The following is a 21,683-nucleotide window of genomic DNA, read 5'->3' on the forward strand; positions in this document are numbered from 1 at the left end:
TAAAAAAAAGTAAGTTTAATCTTACAATCCTTCCTCCACCACCACACGTTACTCATTTACTAACTCCATTGTTGTCCATATGCCTATACACCTACAGTTTTGAAAGACAATCAGGGTATCTCTTCAGTAAAGGCTTTGACAAAAACACATAATAATATAAACAGGGAATCCATACAAGTACCGAATATGAGGTGTGTAATTTATCTTATATTTTCGCCTTTTCGGCGCTCCTTGATAAATTATATAGAAGTGACAACCACCTAAGTAGGTTTTGGATATGACTGTCAAACAATTAGTCGTTTAAAAATTAAGAATATTTTCCCCTTAGAAAATATTGACGGTTGTACATAGAATGTTCGTTCAGATAAAATTTGAAATAATTTTCAAACGACTTTATAAACTTTTAGCATTAGAACCAGACTATCAGACTATCCGATTATCAAGTGAATTACCAACAGATTGGACAGTTTTGTCCTACATTGGTAGCAATCGTGTACAACGTCGTTTTGCTGCAGTTGAGGGGGATCGGGGGGGGGGGGGGTCGGGGAAGGGGAAGACGTATAAGGGAGATCGGTGTGGGAGAACGATTTCAAATGTATTTTATTGCTTGAATGCAATATAATTCAATCTACACCACCTGCTGTCACTTTTGAAATGCTTTGACTTACCCCAGTATTATCGCAAGAGTAACTTCCTCCAAATGGAATAATGTGACCAACGAAATCAAATCCGTGGTTGGTAGGAAGATGAAACCCATCTGTCTTTGTGTTCTGATTGATACCTTTCAACAAATGAAATAAATAAAGATAACGTCAGTTTTTTTTTATCTATTCCGTCCTCAATGAGTTGTGTCCTTTTTTAAATTTTGTTTTTTATTTTAGTTTGATTAAATTCTACGTCCATTGCTTAATATACTCCGATGATAACTTGCTTGCAGAAAATATTTGAAACTCTCATTCCAGAGTGGTCACAAACCGGAAACGAAGACGTATATGTAAAAGTGGGGTGGTGCTACACCTACTTCCACACCCACCTGGATCGGTGCTTGGTATAGCTTTTTACTCTTTCCCTGACTAAAGATACATTGTAACTCTTTGCTTCTCACGAAAAACAAAGCATGCGAAAGGAATTTCAACTTACAGGTCAAATGGCTTGAGTGAAAGACTTACCAAGATGCCATTTTCCAACCATACCAGTCGTGTAGTTTTGTATTTTTAGTGCCTCTGCTATAGTGGTTTCACTTCTGGGTAAACCTGTAGTCAACCATGGCAAAAATACTCGATGGGTCTCACCCCAGACTCCTAAGCGAACTGGAAGTCTGCCTATATGTAATCGGGAAAACAGGCACAAATACAAGATACTACGGCGTCACTATTGATATGCATAACAATGCAAGTTTGATGACATGTTATAAGGTTGAGCAGTTCTTTTCGAGTTAAACCTTTAGATTAAATTGAATTTGTCAGTGTACGATAGCTCAAAACTTCAAAGCTCAACAGAAAAAAATAATAGAGAGAAAAAAAAGAATTCGATTTCTACAGTAAGTCAGTCATGAATTTTGTTGCTATGGACGCACGGGTTATTAGGATAAACGTCGTAATGAAATATCGGAAGAGTGTAAACGGAGCTCCGTGACATAATTTGGGTTCGGGAGGGAAGGGACATGAGGGGAACGTGATTTCCTTCCAAATAAATTGTATTAAATCAACTCTATAAAATCAAAGCGCTGGAATGATAGCACAAATTTCTACAATAGCCCTCTAACCCAACTAAAACTTTCTCAAGGTAAATGGGGACATCGTTCGTCTTAGACTCCCTCCCCAAAACGGACATCAGCCAACATTTGTGACACCACCCACCGCCCCTCCCCCTACCCACCCACCCATGCACACATACACAAACAAATCCGCCACTTCAAACTCTATATGGACCTTTCATTTTGTACTATGAATCACATGGAAGCCGAATGAAATGCCATATAGCACTATGGAATGAAACCTCAGATGCAAGGCAACATGCTGTCTAACATTAAGGGATAACTTACCCGTTAACAGCGCAGCTCTACTCGGTGAACAGACAGAATCAGAGGAATATGCCTGTGTAAATCGAAGCCCATTCTCGGCCATAACATCTACGGGACCATACTCTTGTGTCGGATGTCCGTATGAAGCTATATCTCCGTAGCCCATATCATCTGCTAGTATCATAATTATGTTAGGACGATCACTTTCTGTCTGTCTGGGTTTTCTTGGAGTTTTGCTATCTGCCTGGGATTGATGACCAACCACGGCAAGGGTCAATATAACGAACGCCCAATACATTGCCATCATGAGTTATAGAGGTCCACTTCTTGAATGTATTAACCAAGAGAAAAGGAAACAAAAGAGAAACAAAAGAAGGGATCATCGCTAGGTGTCATAAATTTATACTTCATTATCATTGCAGAGCGCCTAAAAAATGTCAGAGATATAGAAGAATAAGAAGGCATAATAATACTCGTAAAATATCAACAACAAAACTGGTCACATATATGTTCTATTTCTATATCTTCTCCAGACCATACAAAGAAAATCAAGAAAAAGACAGTAAATTTTCAGGTAATGATTTCTCACTCTTCGAAATTGTAAGTGAACAAGTAACTGTAAAGCGATATGTGGTGACGACATCAGTTAGAATCCAAATTGTATTTTCATTATCTGGAGAAACGAATACGAAATGTAGGTCTTTCTGGCTAAAGGGCTTACGGTAGGTTTAAGAAAACAGAGAGCAAAATACCACAAAAATAAATAAATAAATAAAGAAAGAAAGTAAAATAGCCATTTACTTGAAATATATGTAACACATCGTTAGCATGTCATTCGAGGCAACAAAAGTCGTATGTTTTTCCTACTGTTTGTTGTGTTGCATCTGGAGTACTGACCTATTTGTTTGTGTTATTAGACTATACATAGTGCAGCCATTTTACTTTGATAACCTTTTTGGCTGTTTAAAGGTTAGTTTATCAAACATTACATGTGTTGATTAAATACAATCAGGGCTTTTTAACGGCCTACAGTGAATCATAAATGTTGTGCCTAAAATCATCATTTAATTCTTTTTTCTCTGCACTAAAATCGAAACATGTTTTAGGGTTGACTTCTGGTACATCATTACTTTTGTTGTATTTGTTGTATTTTGCTACAAATCACTTCTTTCATGCTAGGTTGTATTTATACCAGTTTTAATTTCATATTTTTTATGGAAATAACCTGTTAAACATCTGATGGTCATTAATGGAAGTTTCCGGGCAGTTGCTAGTCTAATAAACACCATTATGTCAGTTCCCCAGATGTAATCAAAAATTAAAATGGAATTTTATGGCCACATGTAAACATATTGAACAACGCTTTACAAAATTATCAGCGACAAATGGTGTTGAATATGAACCGAAGATGCCTTGTCGTTTATATGAAGATCACATTAAAGAGCACATGTCTTGTTTGAAGTATAGCGAATTAATTGAATTATTAAACAATGGTTTAAACATCAACATTAAGGCCTGCATTGTGGAGCTGACGTCATCATTAATTAAACACATGTAGATTTAACATATTTTAACACTGAATGCAACACAAAAAAAATGGAATATGTAGATATATAAAATAGAAATATGACAAACACTGAAAATGTCTTCTTTGGCCTCGAGCCAAGATTTAAAATCAATTAACGATTGTTTTCCTGATACATTAGCTCAGCAACATATACACAGGTCCAATAAAAAAATATATATAAAAAACAAATAAAAAATATATTAACTAACAAAAGTGGATTCACGTTATCTTGTACCTACCAACTAAACAGCTGTTGATTACAACGTCTAAATGAAGAAAGGAAGATTCCTGGTTTACTTCACTATGCTGTAAGTGTTATCTCTGAGAATAATGATTGCAATCTGTGTCTCATCAAAACATTATGTATGTGTAAGCAAATTTGAGAAGCGTTTGTTTACAAACGCCTCTAGAGTAAATTATAGCTCAAACGTTCGCACCTTTAATATTTACCTGAAGCTATTGCCGTCAAGAAATATGTTGTATAATTCAAGTGCCTTTTTTAATAATCATTGTCTGTTATCACGAAATGTTTTTTACCTCAGCTAATATAGACCTAGAGAGTGTACACACCCTTTACTTACACATATGTATATGTATAAACGCTAAACACTTTTGAAGCTTTTAGTGAAGGGGTGGGGGGGGGGTCTGGCGGTACAGGTTTGGTATACTTTCTCAGATGAATTTGTTTGGAGGTGTCCAATAGTAAAATACAGCTACATAATGAGGCTTTCGATATTTTTTTCATGCGACCTTCTTCAGCCGATCCAAGGGGGAGTGTGGATGTAACCCCGCAGTGTCAACTTCACACGAAAAATTATAGAGCTTTTACTAACAAAACCCTTATACATTTAGACTAAATTATAGACTTAATGTATAGCTGCAATATGCCTCATATTGCACCATTTGACGTCAACTCAAACATTTTGGGAATGGGGGGGGGGGGGGTGGGGAGGGACAGAAAGCGGTTAGGTTTACAGGGATATATCATATGTTTGGTAGCAAAGTATGTAATACTTATCTTAAAGAGTAATATATTCCACACTGTTAATTGAAAACACCATCTCAAATTATCCTTTTCCTACAACTAGAAATATGTTGCATTTTAGCTTTATTGGCAATGATCTCTAAAGTTAGAATTTCATCAATTATATGCAGCTTGTCTTTGTATATATAAAGTTATAATAGTATACAGAAATAACAGAAGACACAAACACGATTCTATGCTCGTTAACCGTGATGACTTCATACGTTCTACTTCTTGCCAGATGCATTCACAAAGTATCACCAAAAAAATCACAACTTCTATATATCATCTATATCATGTGGATGTGGTTTGACATAAAGATAAACAACATTTTCAGTATATTTGTCAAGCAACGGAATATAGCCAACGGAATATTCGTTTAAAGACAAGGCGTGGTGTAGAGTTTAGTGTGAGGGATAGCCTATCTAGAGGGATATCTACTGTATGTGGGTCATTTTTATTCATAGTAATCTATCAAGACTTAGCTACTGAGTGATATCCAAATAATCTAATAAGATTTTTCCTTTTCTTAATTCGTTTTCTGGAGGACGAGGTGCAGATTAATAAAATCTATATTCTCTGCCAATGCTTTGTATATGCCAGAATGACTGGTCACCGTATACTTGTATATCTTGTCGTATAGCACGTTCTTTTGTTACTAACTATAACAGACTAACTAACATGGTGATTTCATGAGCTGATTCCCACGGTTAAAAAATATTTTTACACAGCCCGTCTGTATTCTATTAACTACTGTGTAAATGGGCTGTAATTTTTACCAGGCTCCCCAGCCCACCGGCGGACCGGCCCACCGGACATTGCCCAAATGCCCGTGTAGCCAGTCCGCCACTGGTTTCAAACCACCTACAAGGACCTATATTCTCTTGCAAGACTTATTCCAAGTTGCAGCTGTTCAGTACTGCTGAGTGGAGGCACTCGTGGCTTCAGTGATATCTGCTTTGCGATAAGGTTGGATATTTTTAAGGGTATTGAACAACTTTGTTCACCAAAATCTGCACGGCAGTGATGACGATGAATAAGATGTCCTAACCTCTCTCAGTATTTGAGATAAACTCTTGTCCAATGTATACGAACGTCAAATGGCGGTCCTATCGGGAGAAGGGATGGGTGCGACATTTACATTTGCCTCGTAACTCTCTGGACATTCACCGAAACATAGAGACGGTTTGATATAAGTCGTTGCTATAATTCTTGGGAAATATTAAAACTGAACAACAGATTTTATTTCGAAGATTGGTAAAGCTGCAGTGGTGTAGGAACTATCAACATGTGCCAGGGTGGATAACTGAACCAATGCATGGAGTTTGTGGATATCCCTGAAAAACACGGAACTTTGTAGATGCTATACAGTGGCCAAAATTGGAAAATTAATATTTCAACATGTCAAATATCTTAGCCAAATAATCGACCATTTTATCTCCTAATTGCGACTTCTTTTTCGAATTTTCGCCTTAAAATCTCAACTATTCGGATACCGTCTCGATATTATGACTTAAAATATCGACATTTGACTTATTCCTGAATTCGCCAATTGCTCCCCTCCCCCCACACACACTTTTTGGAAGCTTCAAAAGCGTATACTGTGCAGATGATTGGGTTGGAGTGTTTTCAAACTATAGCCCTTACTTAAAACGTTGGAATTGATGCGTTATTTGTTGATGATGGTGCTGTTATTTTTTGTTGCAATTCAATTCTGGCATAATTTGAGTAACGTCAAAGACCGGCAATGTAGTACGATTACATAAAAAATACGCACAGTATGTGACTGTACAAAAGAAAGAAAATAACGCTTTTAAATACACATTATTATATATTTTATTTATGTATACTATATATAGTTATATATATATTTTATATTATAGTATATATATAGTACATTATATATAGTATATATACTGTATTTATACTATATATATACTATGTACTATATACATATATCTACATATACTTTGTACTATATATAGGCCTATACCTAAATAGGATACAAATATATACATATGTACATATATACGTATGTATACATGTATATTTATATAGTATATATATACTATTAACTATATGCCAATATAATCATCACTGATGAAGCAGTAAGTATTCTTACCTTTAACAGTCAGTAACTATAAACTTCGTATGGATACAAACGGCAGGTATGGCGTCTTACACTTAAGTAAGGTGTAACGAGAAATGTATGTGCATAAATATGAAGTTTGAACCCCATATACCGTGAAATGGCAAATACAAATATTGAGAGGTGCATAGGAAATGTAAACAGGATATGGATGTTTAATGCACTCAGTATACATGTAGTTCTGACCACACAAATGACCAAACTATAGGACTCAGTGTATACGCCTTTACGTGGTGAGTTTCTGCGGATGGGATCCCCCCTCCCCCCCAACCACAAGATTGGCTCTTCTCTTAACAACTAAACCGTTACCACTGCAACTTGTACCTATCAAATGCATCTTCTTCACATGTACCACACTTTCAGTTTCTTCATTGTGGAGGCCACATCACCCCCCCCCCTTCCTCCCACAAACACACGCGATGCACCCTTTCAGTCCCTTCCAAACTGAAATTAAAAGTGTTTACGGCTTTACGTGTTTAGTCTTTACGGAGGGGAATTTCCCCAGAAGATTGGATCTTGCTGTTACTGCTACACCGTGGTTACAGCTGCATTTCCTGTTGACTTCACTACAGATAGCGACAGATTACATGTTGACATAAATAACCCAAATGAGCAACTCAGTTAACTGCTAAGCAAGTAGTGTTAGGCACAGCTACCATGCATATGTATCTCCTAAAGGAGTATTTTGTACATTAAAAGTGTGTGTCCTGCAAATCTGTGAAATCACAGTGTAGGCTATATTCAAGTAACTGAAGACCAGAAACCAGGAAGACCACACTAAGCATAGTAATTCCTTGCCAGGTGAGAACCCCCCCCCCCCCTAAATATGTCAACTTTAGACCATTTTGTAATGCAAGTTGATCAAGCATCAAGCAAGAGGACCTTGCATGCATGTAAATAGCCCATCCACCCTTCACGCTTTGAAATTGTCACGTTTAGAACGTATATATGAACCTCAAATTATCTCTGACCTCCACAGAAAACAAAAGCCATCCTCAACATATATATTCCGTTTTGCTTTCGATTGCCAGTATAAGGGATACAAATGTTTGGTTCTTAGGCCCCATATGAGGTTTTTCTTTTCAAGAAACCATTACTGTATTTGATGGGGGCCTTGTTCCACTTATAGTTATCATAACAAAGCCAAAAAAGTGTGGAATATTTGAATACAAAATATTAACATCTTATAATCAATTCTTTCAAAGTAAATATACCACACATTGGAATAACAATTTATATTCGAGAAAAATATCTAAAAAAAAGAAGTCTTAACATAAAATAAATAAAAGGGGAGGACATCCGTCGAAAGGATGAACGGGAGAATATATTTTGCTGAGAGGTGACCCCGTTTGCTTATACCCGTTTCCTTTCAGAAACAGTATTGAACCTTTCTGGACAGTAAAAAAAGAGAGAAAAGGGATGGTTCACCCATTTTTATATATTATTCAACAAGTACGTTACTGCCATGTTTCAATGAGGGCTGGGGAGGGGGTGAAGTGGTCTCCCCAATGAAGATTCTGGAAATGTGGTACATGTGAAGAAGATACATTTGATAGGTACAAAATGCAGTGGTAACGGTTTAGCTGTAAAGAGAAGAGCCAATCTTTATGGTGGGGGGGGGGGGGATCCCATCCGTAGAAACTCACCACGTAAAGGCGTATACACTAAGGCCTATAGTTTGGTCATTAAATTCGTGTGTTATCCATATCCTGTTTACATCTCCTATGCACCTCTCAATAAATACTCTTTATTTTTTCGTGTGAAGTTGACACTGCGGGGTAACATCCACACTCCCTCTTGGATTGGCTGAAGAAGGTGGCATAAAAAAAAAATACCGAAAGCCTCATGATGTAGATGCATTTTACTATTGGACACCTCAAAACAAATTTATCTGGGGAAGTGTACCAAACCTGTATACCGCGAGATCCCTATCTCCACCCCATCAATAAAAGCTTCCATAGCAAATAGTGTATATACATATAAATAAATATTTATATACCCGGAGTCTAAGAAAAGGGTGTGTACACTATGTAGGTCTATATTAGCTGGAGTAAAACACATTTCGTGATCACAGACAATGGTGATTAATAGAGGCACTTGAATTAGACAACATATTGACAGCAATATAGCTTCAGGTAAATATTAAACGTGCGAACGTTTGAGCTATAATTTACTCTAGAGGCGTATTGTAAACAAACGCTTCTCGAATTTGCTTACACATACTACATGTTTCGAGGAGACACAGATTGCAATCATTATTCTCAAGATAACACTTAAGGTATAATGAACTTAACCAGGACCTGGTCATTTTGAGATCGTTTTCTTCCTTTAGACGTTGTAAATCAACAGCTGCTTTGTTGGTGGAAAGTTTACTTGAAAACGTGAATCCACCTTTGTCAGTTTGGATTTTGTTTTTATTGGACCTGGGTATAATGTTGCCGAGCTACTGTGTCAGAAAAACAATTCGTTAATTGATTTTTAATCTTGGCTCGAGCCCAGAGAAAGACTTGTTCAGTGTTAGTCATATTTCTATTTTATATATCTACGTATTCCAGTTTTTTGTTGTATTCAGTGTTAAAATATGTTAAATCTACATGTGTTTAATTAATGATGACGTCAGCTCCACGGTACAGGCCTATATGTTGATGTTTAAACCATTGTTCATTCATACTTAGTAAAGATTCCTAAATCCTATTGGTCCATTCAGGTCAGCTGACCGTGGTTAATCCTGTGAGTAACGCACGGTAAAATTACGGGGCATCACTTTAATAAATCTCTGGTTATATGTAACCAAAAATGTTTTGTTTTATGATTTTTCCCCCACACAAATTGTAGTGTATGAATGAACGGGGTTAATCAACGGTCTAGCGTGCGTTACTCACATGATTAATGCACTCCGGGTGTTAATGCTATCGCTGGATGCACTCGGGCTCCGCCCTCGTGCATCGCTTGCATTATCCCCCGATCGTGCATTAATCCTGTGAGTAACGCACGCTAGACCGTTGATTAACCCCTTATTTAATAATTCAATTCATTCGCCTTACTTCAAACATAGACATGTTCTTTAATTTGATCTTCATATAAACGACAAGGCATCTTCGGTTCATATTCAACACCATTTGTCGCTGATAATTTTGTAAAGCGTTGTTCAACATATGTTTACATGTGGCCATAAAATTCCATTTTAATTTTTGATTACATCTAAGGAAATGACAAAATGGTGTTTATTAGACTAGCAGCTGTCCGGAAACTTCCATTAATGACCATCAGATGTTTAACAGGTTATTTTTATACAAAAAAAATGAAAGTAAAACTGGTTTAAATACAACCTGGAATGAAAGCAGTGATTTGTAGCAAAATACAACAAATCGCCTTTCAAAAGTGATGCTGTACCAGAAGTCATCCTTAAACCATGTTTCGATTTTAGTGCAGAGAAAAATGAATTAAAAATGATGATTTTAGGCACAACATTATTGATACACTGTAGGCCGTTAAATAGCTCCCCACCAACCCTGATTGTATATCATCAACACATGTAATATTTGAGAAACTAACCTTCAAACAGCCAAGAAGGTTATGAAAGTAAAGTGACTGCACTATGTATAGTCTAATAACCCAAACAAATAGGTCAGTACTCCAGACGCAACACAATATTGAATCGGGAAAAGAACTTTTATGGTAGAAATTGGTGCTATCATTCCAACGCTTTGATTTTAAAGAGTTGATTTAATATATTTTATTTGAATGGAAATCACGTTCCCCTCATGACCCCTTCCCTCCCGGACCCGAATTATGTCACGGAGCTCCGTTTACACTCTTGAGATATTTCCTTGCAATGTTTACCCTAACAACCTGTGAGTTTCATACACCGGTGAGGTATACAAGTCCATAGAAACAAAATTCATGACTGACTTACTGTAGAAAGTTGAGCTATTAAGTTTTGAGCTATCGTCAATGATACCGTGGACTTCATACGAACAAACAAAGATGGCCCTTTCTTCTATTATTTTGCGCTCATGCACCCACACGCACCGTTTTCAATTTAGAGGATCGTCGGCAAGGGGTAAGGTGACTCTGTCAGGGGTAAGGTGACTCTGTCAGGGGTGAGGTCAATCGGACAGGGGTGGAGTCACTCGGCCAGGGGTGGAGACACTCGGCCAGGGGTGGAGTCACTCGGCCAAGGGTGGAGTCACTTGGCCAGGGGTAAGGTCACTCGGCCAGGGGAGGGGTCACTCGGCCAGGGGAAAAGATTACTCGGTCAGGGGTAAAGTCATTTGGCCAGGGTAAGGTCAATCGGCCAGGGGCGGAGTCACTTGGCTAGCACCGTTGTTTCATCAGCTCAATTTAGAGGATCGTCGGCCAGGGGTAAGGTCAATCGACCAGGGGAAAGAACACTCGGCCAGGGGTTAAGGTCAATCGGCCAGGGTGGAGTCACTTGGCTAGGGGTGGAGTCACTCGGCTAGGGGTGGAGTCACTCGACCAGGGGTAAGGTCATTTGGCCAGGGTAAGGTCAATCGGCCAGGGGTGAAATCACTCGAGCAGGAATGGAGTCGTTCAGCCAGGCGTGGAGTCACTTGGCTAGAGGTGAAGTCACTTTGCTAGGGTAAGGCCACTCGGCCAGGGGTAAGGTCACTTGGCCAGTACAGTCCAGCTGTTATTTTTGACATCGTCGTGTCAACGGTACATCATCAATGATTGACATATTCTCCACACGCTAGCCTGCATGGGAGGGGTGGGGTGTCTGTTGGAACTAGTAAAATCCACGGGTCGGCTGATTGGGGCCCAGACACAATATGAAAAAGGCCGGGAATAAATTGCAATAAAGAAAAGTGTATTCTCATTTCTACATTATGCTGGTATACTGAAGGAAAGAAGGGTGCTAAAAGGGGGTCCGATGACGTAATTGTTCCAGGCCCGACCTGAAATCCAAACTTGGTTTCTCCGGGAATGGATCTACAGGGATCTACATTGGTGTTAATTTCTATATTTATATTGATTTATTTTAGAAAAAAACTCCGTGTGATGGAAACCATCGTTAAGATAAAAGTTAAAATGCATCATATGTAATTCTCTATATTCATTGTAAGATATCCGTATAAGAGACTTCCATTTCAAACGTCGTTCTTTGCACAAAGCTCTCAGAAACATCTGTCACTTTTAGTAAGGATTAGGGATTTGAAATCTTTCTATAGAAGCCTATTTAAACGATCCATTAACTTTTGTCAAGTTTAATTACGATCCAGAGCGAAGTTCTAGTTCGTGGAGAAGTCAATTTATCTTATCTCCAAAAAGTTGTTATTCAGCCACTGCTTTGCCGCAAAATTTCTAGTTTTGTTCCAATAAAGATGTACAAGTCAGAGGGCCTGGCGTTCTCATCCAAGTAGGATCTTCTTCCGATGCATTTTTACACTCCACCCCCCCCCCACACTCCCGCGAGTTTATCTCCACAGAAGAAGATCCTGCTAGGATCAATTTGTCAGGACCTGTAACTTTTACATTTTTACCAACGCAGGCTTTCCTTGCAGTAGATAAGGAGTTTGCTAACAGTTTTTGTCTCTCTATTTTCAGTGAAGAATATATATTGCATAACCATTTTGTCTATTAAATATTAAAAATATTAAAGGTGCATATGGTGACAACATCAATGAATTAAGTTGGGCAGTAGGTACCATTATCAAAGAGTTGGAAGAACTGGAAATCGCAGAAGATACCTTAGTGGTTTTCATGTCCGATCATGGACCTCATTTAGAATATTGCTTGGATGCAGGGAATCCGGGAATATTTCGAGGTGAGTCTATATTAAGACGGATCAGTCTGTAAGTTTGTTTTAACGGCATAACATAACCCCACGTTCGCTCTTTGTTAGAAATGAATTTATCGAGAATTTATTGATGTTTGCGGGGGGGGGGGGGGGGGGAGTACCCCATATGTCTTTAATACTCGATGTATTGAAAACATTTACTTAACCTGCTTCTTCTAAATTTAGATCTTCGTGAACTGTTTTCTCCTTATCCTTTTATTGGCTATTTAGGAGTCAAATGGTGCATTTTGATTCATAGTTAGACTTTAAAATATGCTCTATAGTTAGGTCTGTACGCATACTTGTCCTAATAAACACTATACGCAACTTCCAGATGTAAAATTGGAAGATGGGGCGGGGGGGGGGGGTGCGAGGGGGAAGGTTTCAAATGAAATCGTCAGTGCTCTCGACCTGTTTTCAATATTTGTGGATCTGGCTGACGGTGAAATGCCCACTGACGTAGAGCACGATGGTGTCAACGATGTCTCCGTGCTCCTTGGAAAAGAGCCCTCTACTAGGGATGTCATATTCTTTTATAACCGCGATATTCTTTTCGCGGTCCGGTCCGGTAAATATAAACTCCATTTCTTTCACTCAAGCCGAGAATGATTTACTTACAAATAGAATTACATCAAACTGTTATCAAATTCTTTCTTTTATTAGGATAATGTTCTTTTAAGGACGATTTTATTTGATTAATTTGTTTACTTTGTCGAGATAGATGATATTTTACCGGCCTTCCGTTTGTTAGCTTTATATTTCTTAAACATGTACGGTGAACGATTTGCAAAACCATGCTCGATTAGAAATTTTTCTAGTTAGCATTAAGTCCTTCTTTTTGCAGATCTGAAAGTTTTAGTATATACTTACTTGCACTTCCTATTACTAATAATATTTGCATTAAGTGGTAATTATTTGCATAAAACTGTTGTTCAGGCATAAAAAAATAAAAAAATTATTTGGCAATTCAGTAAATGGAAAGTAAGTACAATTTAACTAAAACCTTTTGTATGTTAATGTTGTGTTGCAATGATTGCATGAATGTTAGGTGTTACCTAGTGTACACGTGAAGCAATTACTAACCCCCACCCCCCCCCCCTACTCCCCCAATATCCTTCACTCGTGTTGAAACAGTGCACACTCGTAGGGTTGTAGGGATCAGTTCATGAACTGCCTCGCAGACCAGCACTTCTGTTTATTATAACCAAATGACAATCATTACTTTCTATACTTCAATAGCGCCCATCTCCACAATATTGACAAAGTAAATAATTAATCGTCAATGTCTGACAATTTAACGAGTCTGTTTCAACCAGCAAGATTCAGAGCAGGAAATCACAGCCTTGACTGGTTATGTTCCTACCGATGACTGACCTATGAGGCTCATAAAACACGGTATAGGGAGGGCCAATAGAAGCATACTACTATCTTTTCCCGTACTGTATATCAAGAATGCTGCACTCTAAGAGATTACCCGTTTCTCCTTAGTTTTTTCTTTTCTTAGTTGAGTACCGGTACCCCTCTTTCCTAGCATTACGTTAACCCCCTTCACTCCAAAGGTTACTGACATCTTATTGTTCTTCGTCTCGACACACCCAAAAAGGTATTGTCGGTCTTCGTAAGGCAATATATATATTTGAAATTTTAATGAGATGTAAAATCCAGAACAGTGAAAGACAAAAACTTCCATTCCGTACCGGGATTTGAACACGAGCCGGGCCCGCTTTATATACTGACACCCTAACCAACTAGGCAATTGGCACTAGTTGATTTGGCTGGCCAGAGGTTCGAAACCAAATATCGAACAATATATCAAAGATTATTGCCGACTTAACCCATTCAGATTCAGCACCGTTGCATAATATATTTTTTTCTAGACAAACTGAAAAGGGTTACATAACATGTTCTTTGGGTTCATAAAAGTGTTTTATGCTTTCTTATAAGTTTTGCGTAGCATCTGAGGTATTGAATAATAACCTGCGAGTTACTGCGTGTTAGACGAAGTAAAATAGGCTCTCGGTGGTTTATGAAACTAAGATGCTTGAAGGGTCATTTCGCCAACATTAATAGTGGTAACTATAGTTTCTCGGTGACTGATGAACCTTAGGTGTTTGATGGGCCATTTCTCCAACATTAAAAGTGGTAAATAATCTATCGGTGTCTGATGAACCTTAGATGCTTGAAGGGTCATTTCTCCAACATTAAAAGTGGTAACTAGTTTCTCGGTGTCTCATGAACCTTAGATGCTTGAAGGGTCATTTCTCCAACATTAAAAGTGGTAACTAGTTTCTCGGTGATTGATGAACCTTAGATGCTTGAAGGATCATTTCTCCAACATTAAAAGTGGTAAATAGTCTCTCTCTGACTGATGAACTTTAGATGCTTGAAGGATCATTTCTCCAACATTAAAAGTGGTAACTAGTTTCTCGGTGTCTCATGAACCTTAGATGCTTGAAGGATCATTTCGCCAACATTAAAAGTGGTAAATAATCTATCGGTGTCTGATGAACCTTAGATGCTTGAAGGGTCATTTCTCCAACATCGAAGGTGGTTACTATAGTCTATCGGTGATTGATGAACCTCAGATGCTCGAAGGGTCATTTCTCCAACATTTTAAGTGGAATAGCAGTGACTTTGTCAATCATATCAAAGTCAATTTGGTGCCTAAAGTTATCCTTTAGTTCTTTGTTTATCAATGAAGTCACAAACGACATGTTTACTAGCTGTCCTTTATTGTTGTTATTGCTTCTAATGCATACAATCGTATACAGAGTAGGAAAATAAAAAAACTCATTGACCTTGCTTCTGTACTAAAGTAAACGCATAACAATTGACCCAGCTGCATACATTTGTTTTCTAGACTCTTTTTATACTTTGAAAAGAAAAAAAGGCTACCATCTTCTATCTATTTAGGCCTATGTCAATTCTTTTATCAGAATCGAAGATGACGATGTCAATAACAGATTATTGTTAAATCATAAATCGATTGACACGATGTTGACAAAGCTATCTTTATCGTCTCATAAAAACAAATTATATAATAGTTGAATGCAAGTTTGGTAAGCAAACTCACCATCAGTTAAATTGAAGCCTTTGAGGTAAAACGACAATAGTGCTAATACAGCCAATACATGAGCCGATAGCTATAGTCGGTATAAAATGCGGTAATGCCTGTCGGCATTTTTTAGTTTAGCTGTTTCTGACACTGAGTAAATTTTGAGCTACTCTAAATCATGGCCGATTTACCAGAAAAAAAGACAGACGGTAAGTGAGATTATCACAATAAAATTATAACAATAAAAAAACATAAAGCTTTGCCTTCATTTCATCTAATTAAGTACCTCTTCATATTACTTGACCGCTTTAAATACTTCTTAACTTGAACAAAACTGAGAAATATGCTGAAAGTTATATGAAATTATCAATGCACACAAAAATTATTCAGCCGGCTTTATTTCGTGTGAATTATTTTGATTAATTGAAAACCTTAAATTGATCTCATATACCGCATCATAATCATGTTCTGTTATTTTGATTACTCAAAAGTATATTAAAAATTATTTTATGAAAAGCGAGAAGTTCATGTTACCAACGTAATGAGAAAGAATGTCTAAATTAGCCTTTACGGTACCTACTAATGAAAGATCGATCCAAATAAAGTAATTTCTATGTCAATACAAATAATCACCTTCCTCAGTTTATTTAACGTTGCACAAATGTATTCGCTTATTTACGTTCAAAAAAGTATGTAACAGTTCATGGATGAGCTACCTTACATGCTGATATATTTGGGCCTGGCTTCGTTTTTTTTTTTTTTTTTTGGGGGGGGGGGGGGGTTCTTATAAAAACGTTATCCTTGAATTATGTTTAGACGATTTGTTTCTTCTCACTTATTTTAATACAATATTTTGTTATATAGATAAGAATCATAATGATAGATGTATATTCATGCTATTAATCATATTTTAAGCAATAACTTTATTTATTTTTCTGTAAAGAATGCTTCTTTTGTTTGACATTTGCTTTTCAGCGGAGAATAATGATCGAGAAAAGACAATTCCATTTTGCCCCCCTAAAATCAGCAGGGCGTTCTTACCAGTCAAAGCCACCTATTTGTGCTACATTGGTGGTGAGTCTCTTTATGACACAAATTAAAAACTACAGATTTCTCAGCCATTATTTAAAGGGATATTCTTTTCAGCTGAATTGACCCGATGCCATCAACCTGTCATACACGCTGTGTGAAAAAAAAAATATATATATATATATATTTATATATATGTATATATTGTCTAAAACCGTATCAACATATATATATATATATATATATATATATATATATATATATATATATATATATATATATATATATATATACACACACACATATATATATATATATATATATATATATATATATATATTGTATATTGCATGTGTATTTATGCCAGCCACTGTGTACTTCTAGCAAGGTGACAATCGACCCTCTCCTGTTTTCAGTCCCTCCAGTGTACATCAATAATAGTTCTATTTATGATCTATACTTTTTCCTCTGTATTTCTTGCCAGCTTTGGTCACTCTGTTTCCTGTCTTACCGGTTTACCTCCGTTACCTGGGATTGAGTCCAAGTCAGATCGGCCTGATTCGAGGAGTCGAGCCTTTTCTCGATTTCCTGGTAAGTCCTGTCTGGGGATCTGTCGCAGATAAGTTCAGTATCCATAAGCAAATGGTTTTGATGAACGTTTGCGGTGTGGGAGGAACATACTTCAGCACAATCTTTGTACCCGGTTCCGGAGAATATAACGAGACCGCTACGGACGGCGATGGGGTGTTGGATGGCGCTGGATCCCCTGAAAACCAATGGCAGAGGACCCGTCTTACATTTTCCTTGAGCTTGGTCTTGATCGCCACGGGCCAGATGTTTAACGCCGGTGTTACTCCGTTGATGGACGCCAATACGCAAGAGATGACCAAACTCCATCCTGGTTCAACCTACGGAAGACAGCGGTTGTGGGGCAGTATTGGTGGTATGGTCTTTTCCGTCTCTGCAGGTGCATTGATGGACTTGTACGCTCATAATCCGTTCTTCTTACATGAATACACACCAGCGTACGTGATATTTGCCATTTTAATAATTTTGACCCTCATTCCAGTCTGGAACATCGACTTCGCACCGCATAAACCTCCCGAGACATTCTTTCGCAATATCGCGCAGGTATTTAGAAATCCAAGGGTTGTGGCCTTCTTCCTGGTGATGTTTACATATGGATTTTCCTACGGACAAGACACTTTTAAGTACTTGTTTCTCGACGAACTTGGCTCTCCTCATATCCTCCGGTCACTCTGTCCGGCTGCTAACTGTGCAGCTGAGCTGTTTTTCCTCTATAACAGCAAATATATCATCCGCAAAATTGGCCACGAGAATGCCTTTTTGTTGGTGATAGCAGCCTATGCCGTCCGATTCCTGGCATATAGCTTCTTGTGGGATCCATGGTGGATTCTACCTGTAGAGTTACTTCACGGCATCTGTTTTGGAATTTTGTGGCCAGCCGTCACCTCCTTCTGTAATTCCGTAGCTCCTCCTGGGATGGCCGCAACCATGCAGACAATGGCATTTGCAGTCACCGCTGGCTTGAGTAAGTATAAAAGAGATATGGAGGTTTATTGGCAAATATTCCATTCATATTATAGAAAACACTCAAACTGGGCTACCCGGGTAATTATCGCTGAAACCTTAAAATTGCTTTGTCTATCACCCCAAGAGCAATATGTTACACTTATGCATGGGCACTAACTGTCAAAATTCATTTCTGAAATAATGGATTGTAAAAGATATCATTACAAATTAAACAGTAGTCGATCAAAATTGTCCGCTCAGTCGCACGTTTCTCGATCTAAAACTGTATCGAAATCTCCTATGGTTGTTTCCTCTGTAAGTTTCATGGGCATCCTTTCTCCATCCCCTATAGGGAGGGCTAGGGGTGACAATGATATACATAGGCCTATACAAGTCTTTGCTTTATTACCTTCTTCTTACTTTATCCCCGTATCTTCAAAGCAAGTTTTCTTGTGTATACATAGCTTTATTTAGTAGAAACATTGTTTTTCATTATTATTATTATTTAATACATTCTTCATACCTTTTTGTTGTTGCTGCCACCGACAGGTGAGGGAACTGGCACCATACTTGGTGGATTATTCTACGAACAATACGGGGCAAGGAACTTGTTTCGAGCGATGGCAGGCACATGTGTCGCTGTGTTCATAATCTACCGGACATTTCTTTGTTTCTATCCTCCCATTAAACCAGGTAGTGACGTAATCAACGATGAAGAGAAGAAGCCGTATGTTGTAAACGACGACGAACAAGACAAAAATGCATATGCATTAGATAATAAACATCCGGCTGTGCAAGACAACGAGTAGCGCGGTGTCATTTGGAGGGATAAGAGGGGTGGGGGGGGGGGTGGGGCGGAAATTTAGTTTATATGCATTATGACCATGTGAAAGATGGACAGCTCATAGTACTTGTAGATTTTTAGCAACTAAGTTGGTCTATTATACAATGACATTAAGAATGAATATGCAAAGTAGCTGGATCACGTAGTTTAACACCGTACACACGAGCTCCTAACGAATGACGGCAATTTTCGAGGTGTCAAGCTTTTATTAACAAAACATTAATTTGTCGATAACTGTTAGTTGCCCGACTGATTAATGGTAAAAAAAAAGATAAATATATTTTCTTTCATCATACACCTAGTGGTATCCTCTAAAATTCGAACGTAGTCATTATTAGTCATAAATAACGCAATTGCATCATACGTATATACAATTAAGCATTACTTGGTCATATGAAACAAGAGCAGTTATGTATTATTTGCATGCACCCATGGTACCTTAAGAGGGCACGTCTCTATTTCGAGGCATTTCGGAAACCTACTTTTAAGTGGTGTGGTGTAGAGGGAATACAAAACAAAATCCAATAAACCATAAACTATGTGTGTATAGGAGATCAAGCGCTTCCCATTAATGGAAACGGAGCCGATTAAACTAACCACAGACCATAAAGCCCATTTGTATTGTGATTCAATTGTGACCCCCTATTCCTTTTTCTCTTTCTCCTTTGGGATTCGAAGTAAACTGCTGTTATATGTATAGCTCTAGAATAAAGTAGAAAGATAGACACAATTTTTTTCTTGCAATTGTTTTTTTTAAATATCTTTAGTATTGGTATCAGGCAGGCGCGGCGGAACGGAAAAATTATTGGGGGGGGGGGGGCTAATGTGTGGAGACTATCTAAGCGGAGCGCCACCATCAGTTGGCGCGGAGCGTACAAGAAAATTTTGGGTGTTTTCAAACCCCCAGATGGCCGGAAACGGCACTTCCCAAGTGTTTTATGCTGCGAATACCTAGCCCTAAAATTTGGGTCTCAAGCCTGCAATTTCTCAGATTGCACGTAAAAGTCTGTAAAAACATTGTAATTTGTATATTCGATGGTGTTTTAAGAGAGTAGCTATTACTCGTAGTGTACTCGCAAAGACGTTTTTGAGTGTAGTAAGGTCAGTGGCGGAGCCAGGGGTATTGATCAGGGGGGGGGGCAAGAATGGTCTGTAGGGGCGCTTTCGACACTATCTAAGCAGAGCGCCACCACAGGTTGGCGCGGAGCGTACAGAAAATTTTTGAGTAAAGATACTCCCTAGATTGTAGGAAATGACCCTTTCCGGGCCTTGCTAATTTGCAGATAAACGGAGAATAAATAGGTGTCGTCGCCATTTTGTCGGAAAATTACACCAACAGAATATGACAAATGTCAATAGGTATATGAGAGCGCAATAAAATAGTCAATAATCGCGAATAAGTAAAAAGTAGTGAAAAGCTGAAAAGGGCGCCAGCAGTCCATTTGAGTCCATCAGGGGGGGGGGGTATCCGCCCCCTGACTGTATATATGGACGCTCCGCCACTAAGTAAGGGGATGTTGGAGAACTGGCTGAAATGAGGCAAGTCATTGGCCTAAGACGAAGTTGTGTTACGCTTACCGGTACTCACACTCACTGCTTCCACTTTTCACGGGGCGTGAAGACGCGGTTGGGGTGACAATATGTGGTCTATAGCCAGGGGACGGGCCGAGGGTCCCCCAGCAATTACTAAAATTATTACACCAATATAGTATACGTGTGCATCGGACAGATCGACAAGTATGCATTGAAAAAGGGCAGATGCACGTATCGGAGCCTTGGTAAATATTGGGGGGCGGGGGGGCTTATCATGCATTTGCCCCCTCAACTTTTTCATTGGGGGGGCTGAGCCCCCCAAGCCCCCCCCCCGGTTCCGCCGCCACTGGTATCAGGTAATTAGTCCTAACTATTTAGTAAAGAGTTTAGGTTACATAAAGTAGTATTTAACTATTAATTTTGTTATATATAAGAAAACATTTGATCATTTGTCATATTTTAATACTAGTTGTATCTTCAATTGAAATGAAAGCTGTTTGATTCAGCAGTCATAAGCATGTAAGTAAATATAGTTGTCTAACTAAACTTATGAGGTAATTTGCAATACTGAAGAATGATTTTAGGAGTTGGGAGAGCGGTGCTTTGAGAGTTATCACATGACTCAAGTGGCAGCGTTGGTGGGATCTTTCGCTAGTCCCCGATCCCCCGCCCCCCTTCCATAGAAATGTCATTTCCCACAGCAGTACATTTACACATACGTACATATACAAGGTCGGATTTAGCTTATGGGGGCCCGGGCCAGAATAGTTTGGGACCCTTTTCACGGTTAGCCTACTATGTTAGCGGAGCGCCACCATAGGTTGGCGCGTAGCGTGAGGAAAATGAGAAAAATGCTGAAAATGCAGAAAATGCTTCCCAGATCGCTGGAAATGGCACTTCCCAGGCCTTGCAAGTTGCATCTAAACATTTATTTATTTTGAAATCTCATTTTCTGGAAATTGACTATATTGTCACAATAAATATGTTTTTTTTTTACGTTGTTTTTTTCTAATGCCCCTCCAGGAATCAACATTCCGTTTTCCGTATAGGAATCACATGATCGGTGGTTGATAGCTAGAACGTCATCCAAATATCTATAGGGATGCCAATTTGTTTTGTGCAAAAC

At 38.4% G+C, this 21,683-nt stretch overlaps 2 protein-coding genes across 4 annotated transcripts in view; one reads left to right on the top strand and one right to left on the bottom strand.

Annotated features, from left to right (window-relative positions):
* Positions 1-21,683, bottom strand: part of LOC139980248 (arylsulfatase-like) — a 128,382-nt gene that overhangs the window by 4,956 nt on the left and 101,743 nt on the right. Inside the window, exons 1-5 of one of the 3 annotated variants that reach the window (XM_071991792.1) lie at positions 6,737-6,807; positions 3,830-3,856; positions 2,045-2,349; positions 1,170-1,322; positions 669-781 (exon numbers count right to left, since the gene is read on the bottom strand). In XM_071991792.1, the coding sequence (XP_071847893.1) occupies positions 669-781; positions 1,170-1,322; positions 2,045-2,330 (552 nt within the window). In that variant the 5' untranslated portion in view covers positions 2,331-2,349; positions 3,830-3,856; positions 6,737-6,807. Of the gene's footprint in view, positions 1-668; positions 782-1,169; positions 1,323-2,044; positions 2,350-3,829; positions 3,857-6,736; positions 6,874-21,683 lie in introns of those variants that run through there. The other 2 variants (XM_071991791.1, XM_071991790.1) reach the window with 2 other exon arrangements.
* LOC139980104 (major facilitator superfamily domain-containing protein 6-like) lies at positions 15,631-19,754 on the top strand. The gene is made up of 4 exons (XM_071991481.1): positions 15,631-15,827; positions 16,594-16,692; positions 17,132-18,199; positions 18,730-19,754. The coding sequence occupies exons 1-4, from the start codon at positions 15,797-15,799 to the stop codon at positions 18,987-18,989; spliced, it is 1,458 nt and encodes a 485-aa protein (XP_071847582.1). The 5' UTR covers positions 15,631-15,796; the 3' UTR covers positions 18,990-19,754.

This window comes from Apostichopus japonicus, chromosome 14 (genome assembly GCF_037975245.1).
Source record: "Apostichopus japonicus isolate 1M-3 chromosome 14, ASM3797524v1, whole genome shotgun sequence".
In the NCBI taxonomy this organism is placed as follows: domain Eukaryota; kingdom Metazoa; phylum Echinodermata; class Holothuroidea; order Aspidochirotida; family Stichopodidae; genus Apostichopus; species Apostichopus japonicus.